Source organism: Nicotiana tomentosiformis, chromosome 6, assembly GCF_000390325.3.
Source record: "Nicotiana tomentosiformis chromosome 6, ASM39032v3, whole genome shotgun sequence".
NCBI classification, from domain to species: Eukaryota; Viridiplantae; Streptophyta; class Magnoliopsida; order Solanales; family Solanaceae; genus Nicotiana; species Nicotiana tomentosiformis.
The window spans coordinates 12,655,506-12,680,520 of record NC_090817.1 but is presented as its reverse complement, the minus strand read 5'-3'; the positions used below and the strand labels follow the sequence as shown (position 1 = coordinate 12,680,520).

Genomic DNA, 25,015 nt, shown 5'->3' with positions numbered 1-25,015 from the left:
CATCTCTGGTCATACTAGCTGTTTATAATTAAATCCAGCATCCTCAATTAATCTCATATTAGCTAAAATCTCATTTCAAATTTTTGCAACACTGACAGCAACACTCGAAGCATGAAGACCTCATAATTATTTATCCGAATCAACGAGTCGCATTTAACACTACCTGGGCACTCACCTTATTAGCTAAAATACAATGTTTACAGCACGAATATGGCTAAATATGCATAGAAACATATAAAAGAATTATCAAATAAGCCTAACATGCACGACTCCCCATTAATACTATAGTTCAAATTTAATTTTATAAAGGGAGAATTTACACTCACACTTTTCACCACAAGGACCTCGTCCTTATATAACTTTCACCTTGTAGTCCAATTTAAATATTTCACATCATATAAAAATATGAGGATCTCGTCCTCAACTCCGAATCACAAGTATTTTGCACATTGTGCCAACTGAAATTTTCATTTTCCTTTCATTCTTCTTTTCAATAAATGTCGTAAACAATTTTCTCAACACATAATGAATCCCTCATTCCAATAGGGCATAAAATTCATAAAATTGAAATCAATTATTTTGAAATCACATCAAAACCCACGTAGTGAGTAATAAAAATCACTTTTAGACTTATAACCCTCAATGATGTACAAATATAAAAATGATAGACACGAGCTAACATCATCAAATCTCCCAATAGGGATAAACACATAAGTGGGTCACAAAGTTACGAAGCTCGCCCATAAGCGGAGCATAATAGGAGGACTCGCCTCAATATTCAGAACCAAATTAAATTAAGGAAAAATATTCTTTTATAACAAATCAGGATCATACCTGTAATGACACAATATGGTGTAGTGGCCTCAGCCACACCATAGCAATTATATCAACAGGCTGGGCCTCCCCCTCTAGGGCGCCCTCTACCCGCCTGTCCTCCACCTCTAACTGGTTGTGTACGTGGGTAGTAACTGCATTGGGGCCCATAGCCTGAGTGTTATGATGAAATCCACCTTTCCCAAGTCTGGGACAATCTCTCATGATATGCCTAGTATCACCACACTCATAACAACCCCTCTGAGGTCGCGAGTGTTCGTACTGAGTCTGTGCCGTATAACTGGAATAACCACTGTAAGAATTTTGTGTCGGTGGTACACTATAAGAACTTACTAGAGCACCCCGAGTAATCTGATGTGCAGACTGAGCTGGCCGACTGTTCGAGCCTCCGCCATAATGGGTCATAGATAAAGAGTAAAATCCACCAAACCCTCCAGAGCTTCGAGACCTTTTGGTCTCCTTAGACTCCATTTCCTCTCTTAGAACACCCTCAATCCTCTTGGTATCAGTTTGCAACTCTCGAACCCTGCATATTTTAAGATCATAATCGAGCCCCTCAATGAATCTGCGAACTCGCTCTGTAACTGTAGGAACCAAGATAGGTGCATGACGGGCTAATTCATTGAACCTAATAGTATATTCTAATATTTTCATAGTGCCCTGACGCAACCGTTCAAACTCTGTGCGCCACGCATCTCGGAGAGTCTGGGGAATAAATTCTTTCAAAAACATTTTCGAAAATTGAGCCCAAGTTGGTGGTTTTGCATCTACTGGTCTATCTTCTTCATAAGCTTGCCGCCACTGATACGCTGCGCCTGGCAGCTGAAATGTAGTAAAGGCAACTCCGCTCACTTCCACAATACCCATGGTGCGGAGAATACGACGACACTTTTCTAGAAATCTTTGGGCTTCCTCTGAAGCTGTGCCACTGAAAGTAGGTGGACTATACCTCTTAAAATCCTCAAGTCTCTTTTGTTCTTCTTCTGATGCCCCTCGCCTAACCTCAGGCTAAACTGGAATAATAGGTTGTACCGGTACTACATCCGAAACCTGACCAATATGAACCTACTCCTCTGGAGTCATGGTAGGAGTCTAAGCTACTCCCCAATCTGCGAAATATTTGGTGCAACAGAGATCAATCTCGTCTGAGTTAATGTACCAAACATACTCAGGAACTGTGCTAAAGTCTCATGAAGTCCGGGGTAATAATAGGTGCTTCTAGTACTTGTCCCCCAACTGGAGCTACTGGAGGCTCCTCAACTGTTGTTCTGATAGGTGCTCTAGTCGCGGCACGTGCCCTTCCTCGGCCTCTACCTCAGTCTCTTGCGGCCCTAGCAAAATGCGCGGGTGCCTGGTCAGTTGACTCGGTAGCACGTGTCCTCACCATCTGTGAGAGAATAGAGATACAAAGGCTCAAATTCCAAATTCAACAAATTTCGCACGACAAGAATAAAAGAAGTAGAAATTTCCTAACAGTTCTGTAGCCTCTCGAAGATAAGTACAGACGTCTCCGTACCGATCCACAAGACTCTACTAGACTCGTTCGTGACTTGTAGAACCTATGAACCTAGAGCTCTGATACCAACTTGTCACGACCCAAAATCTCACCACAGGCGATGTGATGACACTTAGTCTCTAAGACTAGGTAAGACAATTATAATTACATTTCAATACAGGTGCGAAAAACCAACAGCGAAAACAATTATGAAAACCTTCTAAGACTGGTAATAATGAGTCACGAACTCTAACTGAATACATGGAATGATCTCAAGGATCGAATACTCAATACTGTTTGATTAATAATTAATAGTACAATAAAATAGAAAGACTCCAAGGGACTACGACGATCAAACAACTCTACCTTGAGTCATTGCGATCATGCTTTAACTTTGTCCGAGTCCGATATCTCCAATACTTAGCTCTGCACAAAAATATGCAGAAGTGTAGTATGGGTACACCACAGTCGGTACCCAGTAAGTATCAAGACTAACCTCAGTGGAGTAGTGATGAGGTACAGTCAAGACACTCACTAGTCTAATAACCTGTACAATATAGTATACAAATAACAATAATGAAAACACTAATCAACCAGTGATATACACAGCAAGGCAACAAGAACACCATTAATATTGCTCAACCAATAATAAATACAAGTGCAACCAATTAATTTAGTCCTTCAAACATAAATCTTTCGCCTATATACTTCTCAAACAATAATCTTCAGGATATAATACTTTCCAATAAATACATTTCAAATATACTCCCTTCAAATAAATATTTTTCAAATATAATTCTTTCAAATAAATCTCTTTCAAATATAATTCTTCCAATAAATATCTTTCAAATATAATTCTTCAAATAAATATCTTTCAAATAAAAGTCACCCTGTGACACCTCATTTCAAAATCATAAAATACGAGTCTCAGCCCACTTTCATATTTTCACGACACCTCGTGCCAATTTCTTTATCATAACTTTACGGAAAACTCACGTGCCAATATCATCATCATTTAACCACGACACCTCGTGCCCACATTTCATATCACAGCGGCACGGACAATTCACGTGCCAATATTATCATTATTTACTCACAACACCTCGTGCCCACATTTCAATTCATAATCCGCCTGACAATAGCCACATGCTCTCAATTTTAACATAGATCAGACTATTATCACGTTTACCAAAATAATAAGATAAATTGCACAAGATATAAAAATAAACACAATAAAAATCACAACATCACATAAAAATTACCAACGCAATAACTTCACATCATCACATATCTTCCCTGACAATAGCCACCCTTATCGCTCCAATAATAGCCTCCCTTATCGCTCCTATATTAGCCTCCCTTATCGCTCCGTTTAATAGCCACCCTTATCGCTCTGCCAGACAATATCCCAATACACATAATCACAGTAAAATGCCACCCTTATACCCACCTAATATCAGCAGTGAAATGCCACCCTTATCCGCCGCATAAGAGTAACCTAAATCACACAACAATTTACACGAATATTACCACGATAATACAAAACAACAATTCATATTATAAATTGCCCATAAGCTACGACCAATTCCAAATATGCAATAAAATTAATTAATTTCACAGCAAATAGCCCAAGACTCCACACAACGTATATAAACCTCGAAAACAACAAGAAGAAAGGAAAATTAACTCAGCATGACACAACACCTTCTTTAGTCCAAATTTTTGAAAAATATATTAGTACCTCAATTTAAACTTATTTAATAAATTATTTGCATAAGGAAATCCATAATATAATTATTTTCAGAAAATATCAAATCAACAAACACACGAAATTCTCATAAAATTCCAAGTCGCAATCACACCAAATTATCAGATAAATACAAACTCAACAAACAAAGAATGAGGCATGACAAATCAAGGATTTACTAAATTTCCACAATTTTCCAATTTAATACATAAGGGTTTCTACAAATTTTTAAACAAAATAGTTTGCACATATAAACCAAGTACATACTCGTCACCTCGCGTAGATGGTTTTCCAATCACACAATTTTCACATAAGATTCAATGCCTAGGGAAAATTTTCCCACACAAGGTTAGGCAAGATACTTACCTTTTTGAAATTAGGCCGATATTTCAAAATTGCCTTCTTGCTTGAATTGACCTTCAGATAGCTCAAATCTATCCAAATTAATTCAATTCAGTCAATACTAATTATTTCAATTACGAGTTCACCCATACCAATTTTATCAAATTCCGATAACAACTCGACCTCCAAATCTAAAATTTTCGTTCTTGAAAATTTTTGCAAAAATCTTGATTCTTTCATTTAAATACGAAATAAATAATGAATATAACCATAAATTTATGAAATATAATCAATTTTGGATATAGGACACTTAGCCAAGACGAAGTCGTGAAGAAATCCTCAAAATCCCCAAGAACCATGCTCTAATAATCCAAAAATGAAATGAGAAAATGACCATTTTTGGTCCTTAAGTTTCTGTCCATCCTTCACTAAAAGTCCATTTTCCGTCTCTAAAAGTCCAGTTTTCGTTGCTAAAAATCCACACCAGAACTTGCTTGCACCAACAATTATCTTTTTCACTAAAAAGGCTCTAACTCCATCATACGAACTCGGAATTCAACGATTCTTATTCCTATGAGTCACAAATAATAATACGAAGCTAGTCATTCAATTGAAACTCAATCCAGAGCTCATTTGCTCAATGCGATACCAATTTCGCTCGTTAAACAATTAACTCATGTTTCGCGCTAAAAACCCAATCACGACTTGATGAAATTAGACCAAACTTTCCAGATCACTCCTATAATTCATTATCAAAATTCAAGAAGTCTCGAAATCGAATTTCAATCTCTAGAACTAAAAATGGACCTTTGGATTATTACATGCTAATGCTGAAAACATCAAACTCTTCCAAAACTTTTTCCCAATAGCCTGTAGTTTATTAACCATAACTTCTTGTACTCAACTCCAACTGAAAAACGGTTTAAATTTCTGCAAACTAGATACAAAGGGATATAAGTTTCATGTTTTCCTCATCGCCCAACTCCTTTTAGATTGCGAGATATAAGCTCCCAAAGTCAGCCCTGTGCATCAGAAATTTCTGGCGATGCACACTGTTGTAGCCAAAATCTGCAGTACCAGCTTCTGTCGATCGATCATAACTTTTTGTACAAATGTCCGAATGATAAATAGTTTATCATTATGGAAACTAGAATCAGAGGCCCTCGGGACCTTAACCCAATACACCAACAAGTCCTAAACATCATACTAACTTAGTTGAAACCTCAAATCTCATAAAACAACGCTAAAATTACGAATCATACCCCAATTCAAGCTTAAGGAACTTAAGGATTTCTAACTTCTACATTCGATGCCGAAACCTATCAAATCAATTCTGATTGACCTCAAATTTTTCACACAAGTCATAAATGACATAACGGATCTATGAAAATATTCAGAACTGGATTGTGACTCCGATATCAAAAAGTCAACTCCCCGGTCAAACTTCCCAAAAATTCAACTTTCGTCATTTCAAGCAAAATTTCACTACGGACTTCCAAAAAATTTTTCGGACACGCTCTTAAGTCCAAAATTACCATACAGAGCTATTGAAATTATCAAAATTTTATTTCGGGGTCGTTTACACCTTATTTATCATCCGGTCAATTATTTCAACTTAAGCTTCCAAAACAAGAATTGTTCTTTCAATTAAATCCTGAATCATCCGAAAACCAAACTTGACCACCCTCGCAAGTCATAATACACATTTCAAAGCTTCTCGAGACCTTAAGCCACCGAACGGAAAGTAAATTCTTAAAACGACAAGTCGGGTCGTTACATATTTCTTGTAGTGTTGTGTTGGCTTTGACTTTTTTCGTACGGGACTTTGAGAATTTGTATTTCTGGTTTATACTTATTCTTGATGATTGAGTTGATTTAAATAAAAAAAATTACTATTATGTTTTAATTTAATAATTTTACATCCAAATTATTTCTTTATTGATTTCTTACTTGGTTTAAAAATTATAAACTTACTCTATTGAAAATAAATTAATCATGCTGAGCTTATATACATTGATATGCTAACACGTGAGTTGTCCGTACGATTTTTTATAGAAATATGGGAATGAGGTACCGTAAAATATGAAAGTGGGCTGAGACCCGTATTTTATGATTATGAAATGAGGTGCGAGAGAGTGACATTTTTTTGAAAGAATTTTATATTCGAAAGATATTTATTTGGAAGAAGTATATTCAGAAAGTATTTATTCGAAAGAATTATATGTGAAAGATTTATATTTGAAGGACTTGATTAATTGGTTGTACATGTGTTCCTTATTTGTTTGAGCAATAATTATGGTATTCTTTTTGCCTTGCTGTTTATATAACTGGTTGATTTTTGTTGCTATCACTGCTAGTTATTTTTCAGTACTATTGTATACTGCTATATTGCATAGATTATTTGACTAGTGAGTGTCTTGACTGTACCTCGTCACTACTCCACTGAGGTTAGTCTTGATACTTATTGGGTACCGACTGTGGTATATACATACTATACTTTTGCATATTTTTGTGCAAAGCCAGGTAATGTGAAGTCAGTTGACCGCTCACTAGCAGTACAGATCTTGATGTGGAGACTCAAGGTAAACCTATTGTTGCGTTCACAGGCTTCAGAGTCACCTTCTGATATTGTACTTGCACTGTTTTATCTCTACTTCAAAATAATTGTATTTATAGGCTTTCTAGTAACTCAGTAGAGCTTATGACTTGTACTACCGGATTTTGGGATTTCAAGTATTGTATAGAGATTTCTACTTCGCATTTGTCAGTCGTTATTTAATATTGTTATTATTTCGGTGAACGTTAGGCTTACCTAGTTCCTAAGAGTAGGTGTCATCACGATATCCTACGGAGGGAGATTTGGGTCGTGATAGTTTTGCTGAAACACAGAAAGTTCCAGCATAATATGCGGGATTATGGAGCTGGGGCATATAAACTTCCCGCATATTGTGTTGGAACTCCAGTACATTATGAAATTCTAGCATATTATGATAGAAGATCATATGTAAAAAATTCAAACTCTAGCATATTATGTTGGAATATTTCCGGATTTTTAAGGGTGTTCTTGTTCAGATTTTATCTTTACATGATAAAATGACTAAATTTCGATTACTTTTGAAACTGTGACTATTTTTCAATTATCAGTTATAAATTTGGTTTTTTTATTTTTATTTTTTCCCATATGGCTGGCTACGGCGAAAGCCTCTTCGCTCCTTGCACGTATTCCGCCTTCAATTGATAGTACAAAGTTAATAACAGCTTCCTACGAAAGAACAATAAAAGTACTATCGAGTATGGCGGTGTGATGCGATGGTTGAAATTCTTTATATTTAAGCTAAGAGTTCTCCATTTTGAACTTGAAAATGAAGAACTTTTTGATAAAGAGCGACTTACCCTCCATTAATGGATCTACCTCATGCTAATCCGGATTAATTGAATCAGTAAATTTTAAATACCGAATATAAATAAAAATGATACAAAGCTAAAAACACAAACGCACAAAAAAAACCTTTCACGATCATGACTTGCACCAAATAATGGATATCAAGGTTTTTCCACTTTCTACATTTCTTTTATTCATAAACTACTCTATTTCTTATTGGTAATTAAAAGGGAGAATATTTATTATTGTTTATTAGTAGAAGACTTTTAGTAAAGGTGGGAACGAAACGTGACTATTGTAAAGTCTCCTTTGCTTAGAAATATTTATTTCCATATTTAAATATTACTGTACTTTCTAGGAAAGATGTAAGTCCACCCAACCTAACATCATTCATAACATTTTCCTACCCACTTGACTCTGTCCTTCTCGGGCCATGTTTATTTTGTGCATACTTTTTTGTTTAACTAGTTTTATACACTATCTCAATGGAAAAAAGAATATTAAAATATTATATAAATATTATATTTGGTTTATAAAATAAAAGTATATGTTCATGAAAATGATAAATGTTGATCCTGTGTACCTAACTCAATAAAAAAAAAAAATATCACATATTTTTCAATCATCTGTTAATATATCCAAGAGTGAGTTGCTCTAGTGGTGAGCACCCTCCACTTCCAACCAAAAGGTTGTGAGTTCGAGTCACCCCAAGAGCAAGGTGGAGAGTTCTTGGAGGGAGGGAGCCGTGGGTCTTTCGGAAACAGCCTCTCTACCCTACGGTAGGGGTAAGGTCTGCATACACACAACCCTCCCCAGACCCCACTAGTGAGATTATGCTGAGTTGTTGTTGTTTTTAATATATCCAATTATAAACTTATTTTAGTTTTATAATTTCATCATTCCAAATTCAAAAATTATCATTCTTCCTCCCCAGTTTCAATATTCACACATAAATTTTAAGAGATTTATAATTTAGTTTTAAAATTCTAATTTAAGAGCTTCACAAAACAACGAATTAGGTTGATGAATGATATTAAATAATAGTTTCCTCCTTATTACCTACGATAAGTTTTACTTGACTTTAATAGGGATATTAAATATTAAATTGTCAATTGTTTTTTCGTTTTTAAACCAGCGACAATCATGTTTTTTAGGGATATAGTAATTGAAAAAGGATTCCCACTTGTTCTCTTCTTCCTTTTCCTTTTTTGTCATACGCAATTTTGAATTTTGCAAAACTATATTTTATTTATACTTACAATTTTGTCCAACTTAAAATGCATTTACGAACTATAAAAAACACCATTTAGCTATTCGTGCTTTTAATATAACAATTTTAGTGTATGTACGTTGCACGTGTATACCACCGTATCAAAGAATAAAATTATATTTGAGAAAAATAAATTAAGTAAAATAACAATTGATGTTAAGATAGATGCAATAATATATTCATTAAGTTCAATTATGGTTATTATATATATTGATGCAATGGTTGGTTCAAATATTTAATATCTTCCAAACATGCAAATACTTTAGTTTATTAGTTAGTATATTCTATATATAATTATTGATGAGCCGATTGGTGTATGTTTTCTTTTATCGCTTTGGTCACTATGACCGATATATTTGTTGCCCAACCTACAACAAATAAAGTGCAAACCGATATTAACAAAATGAAAACTTTAGTGTCGTCCTTCCTTTTCTTTTTTTTCATTCCATAAAAATATTTAAGTACTTTTAATTTCTTACTAAAATTTTACAATTTAACCACATATAATATATATGTTGTCACCTTAAACTTTTAATATTATGTCAAAGTAGTAATCTATACTGTATTAAAAGCACGAAGGCTCTTAGTGAAATGTGATTGAACTTTTTACCCTTTAAAAATAGTTTTCATATTTGACAAAATAATCATTTAATTATTAAAGTTTTGGTTATTAATAATTTTTTTTTTTTAAGTTCTGTATATTTTGTGTATTCTTATATTATTTGTTTAGGTTTGATGTAGTCGATCATTGTGAGTCCAACTCTTTTTTTCTTTTGGTAGGAGAGTCCAACTCTAACACAAAATACGATGACACGTACAGAAGTTCTATTTTCTTTTTCCTTTCTATTTTAATTATAGTTTATGGTCAGTAATAATACTGTAATTGTAATGAACCAAAATGTCATCTTTAAATTTAATAAATAATTATATGTTCTAAGACCTCAAAAAGCACTATTTATTATTTTTTGACTTGCGTGCGCAGTTCGTAAAATTTTTCGAAAAGTTTTATGTGAAAAATGGATTAAAATATGAATTAGAGCTTTAAAACTCAATTGAGTTGACTTTGATCAACATTTTGAGCAAACAGACTCGGATCAGTATTTTGACAGTTCCGGTAGGTCTGTATCGTGATTTGGGACTTGGACATATTCCGAGAATTTAATTCTGAGGTCCCTAGTCCGAGATATGGAATTTTGATGAAAAAATTAAAAGTTTAAGTTCAAATAGTGACCGGATGTCGAATTATGTGCAAATGACTCCGGAATAGAGTTTTGATGATTCTAACAGCTCCGTATGGTAATTTTGGACTTAGGAGCGTGATCGAAATTTTATTTGAAAGTCCGTAGTGAAATTAAGCTTGAAATGCCAAAAATTAATTTTTTTAGGAAGTTTAACCGCGAGGTTGACTTTTTGATATCGAGGTCGGAATCCGATTCTGAAAATTGGAATAGGCCTGTTATGTCATTTATGACTTGTGTGCAAAATTTGAAGGCATTCCGAATTGATTTGATATATTTCGGCACAAGATATAGAATTTAAAAGTTCAAAGTTCATAGATTTTGATTTGAGGTGCGATTCGTCGTTTTGATGTTATTTGATGTGATTTGAAACCTCGACTAAATTCGTATGGTATTTGGTACATGTTGGAATAATTCGTTAAGGTCCCGAGGGTCTCGGCTGGATTTCGGAAGGTAAACGGAATGGATTTCGGACAAAGAGTGCTGGAAATTTCTGTTACAGAAATTTCGTCAGAAATTTTTGGTGCGTGGAGCCAACTTTGGAAGCTTATATCTCGCATTTCATAAGGAATCAGAAAGTTTGCAAAACATAAAAGTTGTATTCGTTTGATTCTAGTTTCCAGAAAGTTAAACCATTTATCATTTGGACATTTGTATGGAAAGTTATGACGGATTGAATGAAGGCTGGTAGAGTAGTTTCGCCAAAAATTTCTGATGCGTGGAGTCGACTTTGGAAGCTTATATCTCATAATTCATAAGGATTCGGAAAATTTGCAAAACATGAAAGTTGTAGTTGTTTGACTCTAGTTTTCAAAAAGTTAAACCATTCATCATTTGGATATTTGTACATAAAGTTATGATCGATTGAAGGAAGGCTGGTAGAACAATTTCTGGTGAACTTTTAGTGACGGAAAATGGACTTTTAGTGACGGATGGACAGAAACTTAAGGACCAAAAATGGTCATTTCCTTCATTTCGTTTTGGATTTTTGGAGCACGGTTCTTGGGCGATTTTTAGGCGATTTTCACGAAAAAATATTGGGATAAGTGTTCCTTATCCTATATTGTTTATATTTCATGATTCCATACTCATTTACATCATGAATCCGTGAATTTATGGAAGAAAAATCACGATTTTAGTAAAATCTTCCAAAAATGAAAATTTAAAATTTGGAGGTCGAGTTGTTATCGGAATTTGATAAAATTGATATGGGTGGACTCGTAATTGAATGGGTTGTCGGATTTTGTAAGTTTCGCCGGATTCCGATATGTGGGCCCCACGAGCAAATTTTGAGCTAATTTCGAATTTTATTAAAAATATAATATTTTCTTATAAAATTGATTACTATAATTTTTGTTGACTGTATCGAATTAATTATGACTAGATACGAGTCGATCGAAGTCGAAAAAATCGAGAAAAAGGCATAATATTTGGTTAAATTGGAGTAAGTCGAGGTAAGTGACTTGTCTAACCTTGTGTGGGGGAAATTCCCCTTGGATTGATAATTATAATGTGTGAAAAGTCGTGTACACGAGGTGACGAGTGTGTACACGGGCTAAATATGAAAGATTATATTTTAAATTGTGTAGATCACTATTGCGCATTAATTAAATTATTTTATTTTGTTATATTCTTCATTATTGATTTAATGTTTATATTTTTAAATTTGCTTGACCTTTTCCTGCTAATTATTTTATCTGTTTAGTTAGAACTTGGTTTCTTTTATTCTGTACATTATTTGAAGGTTGATTTAAATATTATCAATATGAAGTATTTGACATTTTAAAACTTGATATTGGAGCAACGTATTAAAGATTTTGAAATATTATTTTTCTGAATTATTTACTCCTAAATATTTTTGTAAGATTTTCGTACTCATTGTGATGGAGCAGTGAGCTCTTTATTGTGGAAAAATATTATTATTGAATTATTTTTACATGAGCCGTGAGCTCTTTATTGTGGAAAAATATTATTGATAATTTATTTTGGCATGAGCCGTGAGCTCTTTATTGTGGAAAAATATTGTTGTTAAATTTTTTTGGCAAGTTAAATTATTTGAGCACTTGAGGTGCAAATTGTGATATATTGTGATATTGATACGCATGTGGTAGTATAAGGTCTGGGTATTGAAACGCATGTGGTGAGATAAGGGTGGCTTGATACGCGTGGCTAGTAGGGGGAATTACTAGAATTAATGCGGTGTGATAAGGATGGCTAAAATGCGGGATGCTATTTCGGAAAAAATATTTTCTTTAAAATAAATTGTGAAGGCTCCACCGGTGAGATAAGAAAATGAGATATTGTGAATTTGTTTATGATTTGGGACTATGAGGCGGTACCTCGGGAGTGTCCTTGTTGATATTGATTTATGGCCGCAGTTGCCTTTGATTATTGTTGTGATTTTCTTAAAGTTGAAAAGAATTCTGTTTTGTTTCCATGAGATATTTATTTGCCATTATTTGATGTAATTAAATATGATATACTACTTGATTCATTTTCATTGTTATTTTATCTTATAATATTATTTAAGCATTTTACCATGCTATTATTTATTCTCCAGTAGGGCCTGACCTGACCTCGTCACTACTCTACCGAGGTTAGGCTTGGCACTTACTGGGTACCGCTATGGTGTACTCATACTACGCTTCTGCACATCTTTTTTGTGCAGATCCAGGTACATCTTATCAGACCATGCATCAGTAAACTAGCTGTACGAGGAGACTTTGAGGTATATCTGCCAGCGTCCGCAGACTCCGGAGTCCCCTTCTATCTTACTATGTTGTCTTCCTTATTTGCTTTAGACTCTGATGTATAGAGATATAGAGAATAAATTCTTAGAAGCTTGTGACTTATTTCTACCGGGGTTTGGGAGTTGAAATTGTTTGAATTGTAGTTTATTTATTTCAGATATTTATTATTATTCCGCATTGATAGGCTTACCTAATCTTAGAGACTAGATGTCATCACGACATCCTACGGAGGGAATTTGGGGTCGTGACAACAATCTTTCATCTTTAGTTCTTCAATTATGAACTCGGTTTCTACTATAACTCAATCCAAATTTTAAATTTGTCCACTCCTAGTGAATTCTTGTAGGAACAAACTTTAGTCGTTAAAATATATAGTAAAAATCCCATGTGAAAAACTAATCCTCTCAGCTTTAAACTCTGCAATTGATACTCTAAATCTATCTATATCTATCTACCTATCTATATTATTATAAAAACATGACTAAAATATTGGATTACAAAAATCTATATTATTATAAAAGTATGAATAAAATGTTGGATTACAAAAATAACTTTTTAATATTAAGCATAATAACTCACAATAAGGACATAATGAAAATTCTAGACATTAGCCTTGTAATCCTATTAGTTTTAGGATATACTTCTTAAAAAATTCCTATTACTAATTTAATAAAAGCATGAATAAAATGGTGGATTACAAAAATAACCTTTTAATATTAAGCATAATAACTCACAATAAGAGGACATAATGAGAATTCTAGACATTAGCCTTGTAATCCTATTAGTTTTAGGATATACTTCTTAAAATATTCCTATTACTAATTTAATTTGAAAACGTATTATATTGTCTAAATCTATTTAGAAATGAGAGAGCCTATATTATTATAAAAGCACGAATATAATATTGATAGACCAAAATAACCCTAAAATATTAAATAGAAGAACTCATAGGGAAAGGACATAGCTGTAATAACTTATTTTTTGGGCTATAATAATTTTTATGTTAATTTTTTTAATGTTTAAGATTTTAAAATTAATACAATATTGTCTATTTAATTCTTATTAAAAATATGTAGGAAGATTTAATAAAATCAATTTTATAAGAATCCTCCATATTGGTAATACATTACCACTTTACAATATTCAATACAAAAAGAATAAAAGTAATGCTAAACGGGCTGAATAAAGCGTTGAAATTGAGAAAAATAAATCATCACGATAATATATTTATATTATATTTAAATTGCTTTCCAACTCAAATAATTTTTTTTATTATTAATTTTTCGTGTAATATAGAAAATTATACCCACTTATTAAGGAACAACTAAGAAACTTTTTAACAATATAAATGTGTGAGAAAAGAAAGAAAAATGTTGGTAAGAGCCAATACCACTAATGATTTTGCAAACATAAAGATCTAAAAGTGGAATGTCATCGATCTTTTTACTCTTTGAAAATAAAATTTATGGTGGATAAAATTATAATCACGGTTAAATATTCAAACATGAGATGAACTAATATTAAGAACCTAAATCAACAGAAAATAAATTATATTTTATGTTAAAACAAAATAATTAAAATTTTCAATTAATTATTTAGCAAGAAAATCCAATTAAATTATTTTTTAAATTCACCATATGAGTAAAACTATTTTTCAAGTTGAAAAAAATAATAATATTAAGAAGGCCATACAAGTGTTTGAGGAAGCACAATCAAAGCTAAATCATGAACAAGAATAAACTTTTAAGACTATATTATAAAAAATCGATACTGGTACAGCGGGATTATCCTTTGTAGATGCCTCCGGTAGAATCGAAATAATATTCCTATGTCTTGCATTACTTGCAAATGTCAGATCAAGAGGCATGATATTGTTAGCAATACAAACAAGTGGTGTACCAGCAACAATTTTATTATGAGGTCGTACAACTCAGTTTAGATTTGATATACCTCTTCAAATAACTGAAATAACCATCACAAATATATCAAAGCAAATCGATAGTACTAAATTTATAAGAAAAGCAAAAGTGATAATATGGGATGAAGTGCTTTTGGCTAAGCGTTAAACGGTCGAAACAATCGCCCAAAGTTTTAGAGATATATTAGATATCGATGAACTATTTGGTAGAAAAGTAATAGTTTGGGAGGTTATTTCTGTCAAGTACGATCAGTAGTTCCAAAATTGACCAAAACAAAAACTGTAAAATCTAGCTTGTCAAATTATACTTATTACCTGAAATAAAAAATATTCAAATGACAAGAAATATAAAAGTAAGAACAAATCCAACATTTAGTGACTTCTTGCTTCGTGTCGAAAACGAAGAAGAGCATCCAATAAAAGATGATTTGGTTCTTCTAGAATACTTGGTTATCAACCCCAATGGTAATAGTAGTGCATTTAATAAGGAAAATATTTTCACCATTAGATTAAAACGTAATTTGTGCAAATTACATGATAGAAATGTCACGACCCAAAATTCAATTACTCGTGATGACACCTAACCCAACCCGTTAGATAAGCCAATTTATAATTATCCGATTTAATTAATATTTAACTGACTCTAATACACTCTCCAAGGACTGGTAGTACAAATCATGAGTTTCTAAGATTAGAAATTTACAAAGTTGATATGAACTAAATACATCATCTGTTCAAAATGTACATAAACAGATTTTTATAAATCTAAGGTTACCATGAACAAGAAGCAGCTACGACTGGAACACAAGTACATTTTCAAATCCAGCTCCCGCCGATTACAGCAACATCAGCATTCAATATCTGCATGCAAGGTGCAGAAGTGTAGTATGAGTACAACCGACCACATGTACTCAATAAGTAACCAACCTAACATTAGGTTGAAAGTAGTAACAAGCGGGTACACAAGTCAAAGCCCAACACCAATAGCCAACAATAGCTCATAACAATATAATAAGAAGTGGTACAGGAAATAACTCAGAAATATAATGTTCAACTCGTTCACAATTCCAAAAAATAGGCATGCTTTTTAAGTATATCAGTGAAAACCCAAGTCTTTTACCGAAAGTACCAAAAATATGAGTAAGTTTGCAAAATCGTAATTTTTCCTTCCAAAACTGTTCAACAGGTAAATGTTTCATTATCAAATAGCATGAGGAAAGGTACATCTCTAGGCCTACATGTCAATGTGCATGTGAAGTCATGAATGATGCAATGTCGTATACCATGAGGAAGATTCATCTATATGATTGTATGTCAAGTGTGTATGTCAATGAAATGCAACATAGTGAACAACTATATGAATACTCTCAGAGTATCAATCCACTCAATCCTCCCAATCACTCACACTCGGACTCAATAGGTACCTGTGCTCACTGGGTGTGTGTGCAGACTCCGAAGGTGCTCCTTCAGCCCAAGCACTATAATCCGCACGGACAACTCACGTGCTATAGTATATATATATCTGGATCCGCACGGACAACTCACGTGCTATAGTATCAATATCTCAAAATCAGGTACTCGGCCTCACTCAGTCATCAATCTCTCTAGTCTCTCGGGCTCACAATGTCATGAAACTATCCCAAAATGATGATAAGATGTATCAATAAATAACAATAGAGACTGAGCTATGCTATGCAATGAATGAATATGACTGAGTATGAAATTACAATGTAAGCAAATAGCTCAACAACATTAATGACCACAGTGGGACCTAACAGGATAAGTATATAGTCTATATATGGTTTCTAACATGAATCACAGCTCGATAACTCTAGTACGTAGAGATTTCATGATTACAGATAAGTTCATGTAACTACATAGTACCATAGAAATAACGGAGTCACAGTTCACACGGTGCACGCCCACACGCCCGTCACCTAGCATGTGCGTCACCTAAACACCAAACACATAACACGTATAATTATTGTTCATACCCTCAGCTCCAAGATTAGAAGAGTTACTTACCTCGAACAAGCCGAGTCCAATATCGAGCAAGCTAAACAATGCTCCAGAAATTCCATTTTGCGTATATCAATATCCAAACGGCTCGAATCTAGTCACAATTAATTCGATTCAGCCAACAAAAATTATAGGAATTAATTCCATATCAAAATACTAATTTTTCCACAGAAAATCCGAAATTACATTAAATATTCGCCAGTGGGGCCCACGTCTCGGAACCCGACAAAGTTACAAAATATGAACGCCCATTCAACCACGAGTCCAATCATACCAAATTTACCAAATTCTGACAACAACTCGACTTTAAAATCCCCAAATCTCATTTTCAAATCTCTAGGCCAAATCCTCTAATTTTACCTCAAAACACGTAATCTAGTCGAAATACTCAATGATAATCTAATATTATTGACTAACAATGATCACAAGTAACTTACCTCAAGTTTTCCTGTGAAATCCCTCGAAAAGTTTTCCCTAACCGTGCTTGAAAGGTCGAAAATGACAAAAATGTTCTGAACCCCTTTGTTTTGTACTCTACCCAGTTCTTTCGCTTCTGCGGCTCACTAAGCTGCTTCTGCGGCGAAGATGCCGCTTTTACGGCTAATCACTCTTCTGCGGAATACAATCTGCTTCTGTGGACACGCTTCTGTGAAGCTGCCTCACCAAACGCCCTTGCGCTTCTGCGATCAAACTCCCGCAGGTGCGACCCGCTTCTGCGGGCCACCTGTCCGCTTCTGCGATCACAACCCAGCCCACGCCAGGCCGCATCTGCGATGGACAACTCGCTTCTGCGAGAAAATGTCCGCAGGTGCGATTGCACCAGAAGGCAGAATTCTCAGATTTCCTCTAAGTCCCAATTTTGATCCATTAACCATCCAAAACACCCCGGGACCTCAACCAAATACACAAACAAGTCCTAAAACATCATACAAACTTAGTCGAACCTCTAAATCACATCAAATAACGCTAAAATCACGAATCGCATCCCAATTCAAGCTTAATGAAACTAAGAATTTTTAATTTCTACATTCGATGCCGGAACCTATCAAATCAAGTCCGATTGACCTCAAATTTTGCACAAAAATCATAAATGACATAACTGACGTATTCCAACTTCCAGAATCAGATTCCAACCCCGATATCAAAAAGTCAACTCCCCGGTCAAACTTTCAAACTTATATTTCCATTTTAGCCAATTCAAACCTAATTTAAATACGGACTTCCAAATAATTTTCCAAATACGCTCCTAAGTCCAAAATCACCATACAAAGCTATTGGAATCATCAAAACTCTATTCTGGGATAGTTTACACATAGTCAACATCCGGTCAATTCTTTCAACTTAAGCTTTAACCCTTGGAACTAAGTGTTCCAATTCATTCCAAAACCTCACCGGACCCGAACCAATTATCCCCGGCAAGTCACATAACAACTGTAAGGCATAAATTGAGCAGTGAATGAGGGAGTGATACTGTAATACTCAAAATGACCGGCCGGGTCGTTGCAAGAAATTAAAGAGCTATCTTAGCTAGCAAAAATGAATATGTTGATCAACTAAATAAAATGTTGATTGCTAAGTTTTATAGTAAAAACAAAATATTTTTTAGTTTTGACTCAACAGAAGATGATACCAACAATAACTACTAAGAAGAATACTTAAATACTTTAATACTAATTGACCTTCTACCGTACATGTTTGTTGTCAAGTTCATTATTTCTTACGTATGTTAGTGTCACCATATATATAATAGACTAAGTTAAAATTGATCTTCCATTGCATATTGGTTTATGCCCGTCATGCTATTGAAAACTTAGATCCGCTGAATAGCTTATGTAATAGTACACATATGGTATATAAAAGTTTTGACAATAATGTCATACGTGCAGAACTTATGATACTGGTCAATGTGCGTTTAAATATATGTTTATCCCCGAATTCAACTTTCGTCTTCCGAAACTAAATAATATCCTTTAAAATTTGTGTGAAAATAATTTTCAGTAGTTATAATAAATAAAGTACAAGGACAAACATTCTAAATATTGAACTATATTTATCACAATATATTTTCTTACACGAATAAATATATGTTGCACTTTCAAGAGAGATATCAATATCGACAACTAGAATTCTGGTTATGGAGAGTAACCAAAGCACTAGAAGGAAAAATATACAACAAAATACCGTTTATAAAGAAGTGTTCGGTAAGATACCACCACATTAGATACTTTTAAACTACAATACATAATTATCTACTTAACATGACTAAAATTGATCATTTATGTAAGTTCTGATGATATCCTTTCATTTTGAATTCACGTATTATGCTAATGTATCAATATTTTTCAATATTTAGATGATTGTTGTAGTATTATATATAAAATTTCTCTCATTAATAAAATTTGATTATTTTTTCATATAAATAAATATTTAAACCATCATGTGCTACTATATTAAAAGCACGAAGGCCTTAGCGAAATATTGTTCACTTTTTTTACCCTTCTAAAATATAATTAACACTAGACAAAATAGTCATTTAACTATTATTTTTAATATTTAAGACTTTAAAAACACTAAAAAATTAAAATTTTGGTTATCAAATCTTTCTTTATTTGAATTATTTTCTTATATTTAGGACATTAAATTAAAAAGATTTTATTTCCGCAAAGCTTCAACATTCATCTTTTTCTTTCCTTCAAAAAACTGTCACACATGTCTCTCTCTCTCCAACTAACAACCTCAAATCTTTTTCCTTTTCGTTGGTAAGATTTCAAACATTTTACAAGTTGAACTGATAAGTTTTCAAAGAATTTACAAGTATTTTCTGTATTGAGTATTTCACAATAGATAAAATAGTAATTTAAGTTATTTTTTATTATTTATGACTTAAAAATTAACTAAATTTTGGTTATTAAATCTTTCCTTATTGAATAGATAAAATAGTAATTTAACTGTTTATTCTTTTGTTTGATTTTTATCTTTCTGAAAAGTTAGTGTTGTGCTTTATGTTGTCTCATTGTGGTGCACTGCAGATATATCCTGTATCAATTATTATAAATATTTGTACAATATTTTTGCAAAAAAAAGTAAACTATAATGTTATTCGGTAGAATTTCACCATTCTTAATAGTTCTTTTCTATTAACAGATCGATAGATATTATTTATAATTTCATGAATATTCTTAACACATTATTAGTAGATACAAAATTACACGCGCAAAGCGCGTAACACTAAGACTAGTTAAAGGAAACAGATAAAGACAAAAATAGTACATTATAAATTTTCCTATTGACCGTCTTAATTAAAAGAACAACAACACTTGTATTGCAAATAAATGAACATTCTTTAAATTTACAAAATAAATAAAAGTATAAAACTATTAAATTATATTGTACAATTATTTATTTACACTTCTGTTGTCTTTTGTATTAAACTCGTGATAGGACATTTAGTTCTTAGAAGTTATTGGGAAAAGTTTGATCAATTTGCGAAGTTTATGCTTTTAATACAATCTATTTATGTAGAAGAAGTTCATATGTTAATTACCCTTAAAAACAGAGGATGTATTATGGTCTCATTATACTAATTACATTGAATAGACAACGACACTAATGAAGAAAACATATGGAGCATGGAAGTATTTCGTTCACCTATTATATTCGTACTTCATTTCTCCATTCCTTATGTTACCTTTTCAAATAAGGATAGTTCATGATTACACAAAGTTTAGTTGATTTTGAATTCCTAAATATTAAGAAAAATAATTAAATATTTATTCTTAAATATTAGGAGAACAATTAAATTATTATTTTGTCTAATATAAAACCTATTTTTAAAAAGTAAAAAAGGCGAACGACATTTCGTTAAGGGTCTTCGTACTTTTAATATAACTAGACTCTATGTTCGTACGTTGCACGAATATTTTATGTCAAATATTGTAAAACGTGTTCCAAAAATAATTGTTAAAATTAGATAATCCTCTCTTTAAAATAAAAGTTTATATGTATATATATAATGCAAACCAACTCATAAATAAAGTTGTGAGAATCAAATTAAATAACAAAATGGAACTAAACATTTCAGAATCACAAATTGCTAGAATAAATTTATGTATCAGTAGGAGGATGCAACAATACTTAATATTGTTTGTGATGAAAATCGATTGACAAGTACAAGTATATATGTAACGACCCGGCCGGTCGTTTTGAGTGTATTAGCCTCGATCCTCTATTTACTATTTTTTCCGTATCTGTTTCTGCTTATGTGACTTGCCGGGAGGTCTTATTTTTGATTTTTGAGTGTTTTGGGATACTTAGTCCCTAAAACGGAAGCTTAAGTCTCAGGATTTTGACCGTAATTTGAAGTGTATGAAGGCGACTTTGGAATGGAGTTCCGTCGGTTTCGTTAGCTCCGTTGGGTAATTTTGGACTTAGGAGCGTGTCCGGACTATGAATTTGAGGTCTGTAGCTAATTTAGGCTTGAAATGACGAAAGTCGAATTTCGAAAGTTTGACGGGGGGTTGACATTTTGATATCGGGGTCGGATTCCGATTCCGAAAGTTAGAATAGGTCCGTAATATTGAATATGACTTGTGTACAAAATTTAAGGTCAATCGGACGTGGTTTGGTAGGTTTCGGCGTCGTTTGTGGAATTTGAAAGTTTAGAAGTTCTTTAGGCTTGAATTTGGGTGTAATTGGTGTTTTGATGTTGTTTTGAGTGATTCGAAGGATCGACTAAGTTAGTATAGGGTTATATGACCTGTTGGTATATTTGGTTGAGGTCCCGAGGGCCTCGAGGTGATTCCGGGTGGTTACCGGATCGTTTGAAGTTGGAAAAAAGTGCAGCTGAAGCTGCTGCTGCTAGTGTTTCCGCATCTGCGGAATGGGAACAACATGTGCCTCTAAGGAAGGCCTGAGCTTAGACCGCGGGTGCGATGGAAATCCTGCATCTGCGGTCGTCGCAGAAGCGGATTGAGAGACGCAGATGCGCAGTTGGATCGCAGGTGCGGCTTGGGCCCTGCATCTGTGATGGCCGCAGATACGGTCAGGTGATCGCAGGAGCGGAGTCAGTCTTTTAATGAATTTCCGCAGAATCAGAGCCCTTTTCACAGATGCAGTTCCGCAGGTGCGGAACTAGGACCGCAAGTGCGGTTTTGCTGGGCAGAAAACACCAGCTCGAGGTTTTGTCTTTTATTTTCCAATTTTGGACTCGAGGAATTCGGAGAGAGGTGATTTTTTGAAGGTTTTCAAGGAGCAATGTTGGGGTAAGTGATTCTAACCTGTAATGGTATAAATTTCGTGAATCCATGACTTTATTCATCATCTAATTAGGGATTTGAACTAGAAATTTGGGGAATTTAGGGCTTGAGAGTTGGAGAGTGGATTTTAAGGATTTGAGTGACCAAATGAGATCGAATTTTGATAAATTTAGTATGGTTAGACTCGTGAGTGAATGGGATTTCGGGTTTTGTAACTTTTGTCAGATTTCGAGACGTGGGCCCGGGAGCTGGGTTCGGGCCAATTTTGGATTTTTGGCTATAATTTAGTACTTTTCTTGTGGAATTGATCCCTTTAGCCTATATTGATTGTATTGTTCTACTTGTGGCTATATTCGGGACGTTTGGAGACCGATTTGAGAGGCAAAGGCATTTCGAAGTAGAGATTTTCTCGGTTTGAGGTATGTAACAGTCTTAAATCTAGTTTTGAGGGTATGAAACCCCGAGAATTGGTATGATGTGAGTGTTTATAGGTGACACACATGCTAGGTGACGGGCGTGTGAGCGTGCACCACGAGGGATTGTGTCTTGGTCCGTCCCGTGAGACTGTAAAGTCGAATAACCATTGTTATTACTTGTTTTTTTCTTATCTTTGAGCAATTGACTGACTTTCATGTTAGAAACCATGCTTAGGCCATATGATATCGATGTTGGGACCCGCAACGGTCGTATACTTGTTAAATTGACTGCTAATTGTTGTCTTGTACTCAGTCACAGTCTTACTTGTGTGTTACATCTCTGTTCCCTCTCAGTTCTTGTTGATACTTGTTGTATTCTCTGTTTGGGCTGATTATTATGATATTCTATGAGCCCGAGGGGCTGGAGAGGTTAGTGACTGAGATAGGGCCTGAGTGTCGAGCTGTGAGCTATGTGAGGTTATATGGATCGGGTTGCACGTCTCAACGAGCCTTATGGCTATTTATGGATTATGGATCGGGTTGCACGCCGCAACGATCCTTATGGCTACTTATATGATTTGGTCGGGCTGCACGCCGCAACGATATAGCACTTGGGCTGAAAGGAGCCCCTCTGGAGTCTGCACACCCCCAATGAGCGCAGGTACCTATTGAGAGTGTGTATTGAAGATTGAGAGCCAAGAGTATGAGCTGTTGAGATGAGTTGAGTGACTGCTGCCTTGAGAGGCTGTATTTGCTTTTATTTATTATTGCACTTAGTTGTTATCTGTTATTGTTGTGAAATTTTTGGAAGATTCATATCTGTTTTACTTGAGCTCGAACTGATTTGACTTACACCACCGGAATTGAAAGCATGTTCACTCTTTAGTGAAAACTTTTGAAATGAATTGTATTTTTATAGCTTGTCACTACTTCTCAGTTCCTTATTTAATTCCGTTACTTGTTGAGATGATTGTACTCATGCTATACCCTATACTTCATGTGTAGATCCAGGTGTGTATAATTCTGGCAGTCGCTGAGTTCGTGCACGAGCTGACTGTCGGAGACTTACGAGGTAGCTGTCGGTGTCCACAGTCCTTGTTTCTCCTTTCTTATTATCTTTTTTCTCTTATTTTGGCATTTGGCACAGACTTTAGTAGACTCTATTTCTTGATTGGTTATTAGATTTTCGTGACTTAGTGACACCCCGATGTTGGGCTATTTTGTTTTTCTGCACTTATGTTTTAATTGGGTTTTACCCCCTTTTTATGAAAAACTTCAGTTATTTTAAATGTCTTAATTCATTTCAGTTAAATTTTGAAAGTATTTTGGAAAGGTCGACTTGCCTAGTACCACGTTAAGCACCATCACGACGGGTTAGATTTTGAGTCGTGACAAGTTGGTATCAGAGCCTAGGTTACATATGTCTCACGAGTCATGAGTAGGTTTAGTAGAGTCTTGCGGATCGGTACAGAGACGTCCGTACTTATCTTCGAGAGGCTGTCGAACCCTTAGGAAATTTTACATTCTTGAATTCTTATCGTGTGAATCTGTTAATTCTAGTAACTAAACATCTGTTGTTTCATTCTCTCACAGATGGTGAGGACGCGTACTATCGGGCAGGATGGACAACCACGAGTACCACCAGCCAGGGCCGCGGTAGAGGCCGCAGTAGGGCAGAGGTGCAGCCCGCACAACAGCTGGGGCAGTACCTGCAGATCCACCAGTTGCCCCAGATCAGGACCAGATTCCAGTTGTTGATGCACCAGCTCAGGCACCACCTGTGCCTATTGTGATTCCAGGCCTTCAGGAGGCCTTAGCTCAGATTCTGACCGCGTGTACCAGTCTTTCTCAGGCGGTCTCTGTTCCGGCCGCAACATTCACTTCTCAAGCCGGGGGAGGTGCTCAGACTCCCGCTGCCCGCACACCAGAGCAGGTGGTACAGGGATTCCAGACACCGGGGGCACCACCAGCCCAACCGGTTGCAGCTGCTCTGGACTATGTGGTTCCTGTTATGCCTGAGGATGAGCAGCGTAGATTGGAGAGGTTTGGGAGACTCCAGCCTCCATCTTTCAGTGGTGCAGATGGAGAGGATGCACATGGTTTCTTGGACAGGTGTTAGAGGATACTCCGTACAACAGGTATTCTAGAGACCAGTGGGGTCTCGTTCACTACTTTTCAGTTCTCTGGGGCTGCCTTCAGTTGGTGGGAGGCTTACGTGAGGCATAGGCCGGTCGGCGCAGCACCCCTTACTTGGAAGCAGTTCTCCGGTCTATTCCTGGAGAAGTTTGTGCCACAGTCCCGCAGAGAGGAGTTGCGCAGGCAGTTCGAGCACCTTCGTCAGGGTGATAT

At 34.8% G+C, this 25,015-nt stretch overlaps 1 protein-coding gene across 1 annotated transcript; it reads right to left on the bottom strand.

The window, feature by feature from the left end:
- Window positions 1-139: 139 nt before the first annotated feature.
- LOC138893581 (uncharacterized) lies at window positions 140-1,701 on the bottom strand. The gene is made up of 2 exons (XM_070178215.1): window positions 1,168-1,701; window positions 140-214 (listed from the first exon to the last, which is right to left on the bottom strand). The coding sequence occupies exons 1-2, from the start codon at window positions 1,699-1,701 to the stop codon at window positions 140-142; spliced, it is 609 nt and encodes a 202-aa protein (XP_070034316.1).
- Between the last annotated feature and the right edge of the window lie 23,314 nt (window positions 1,702-25,015).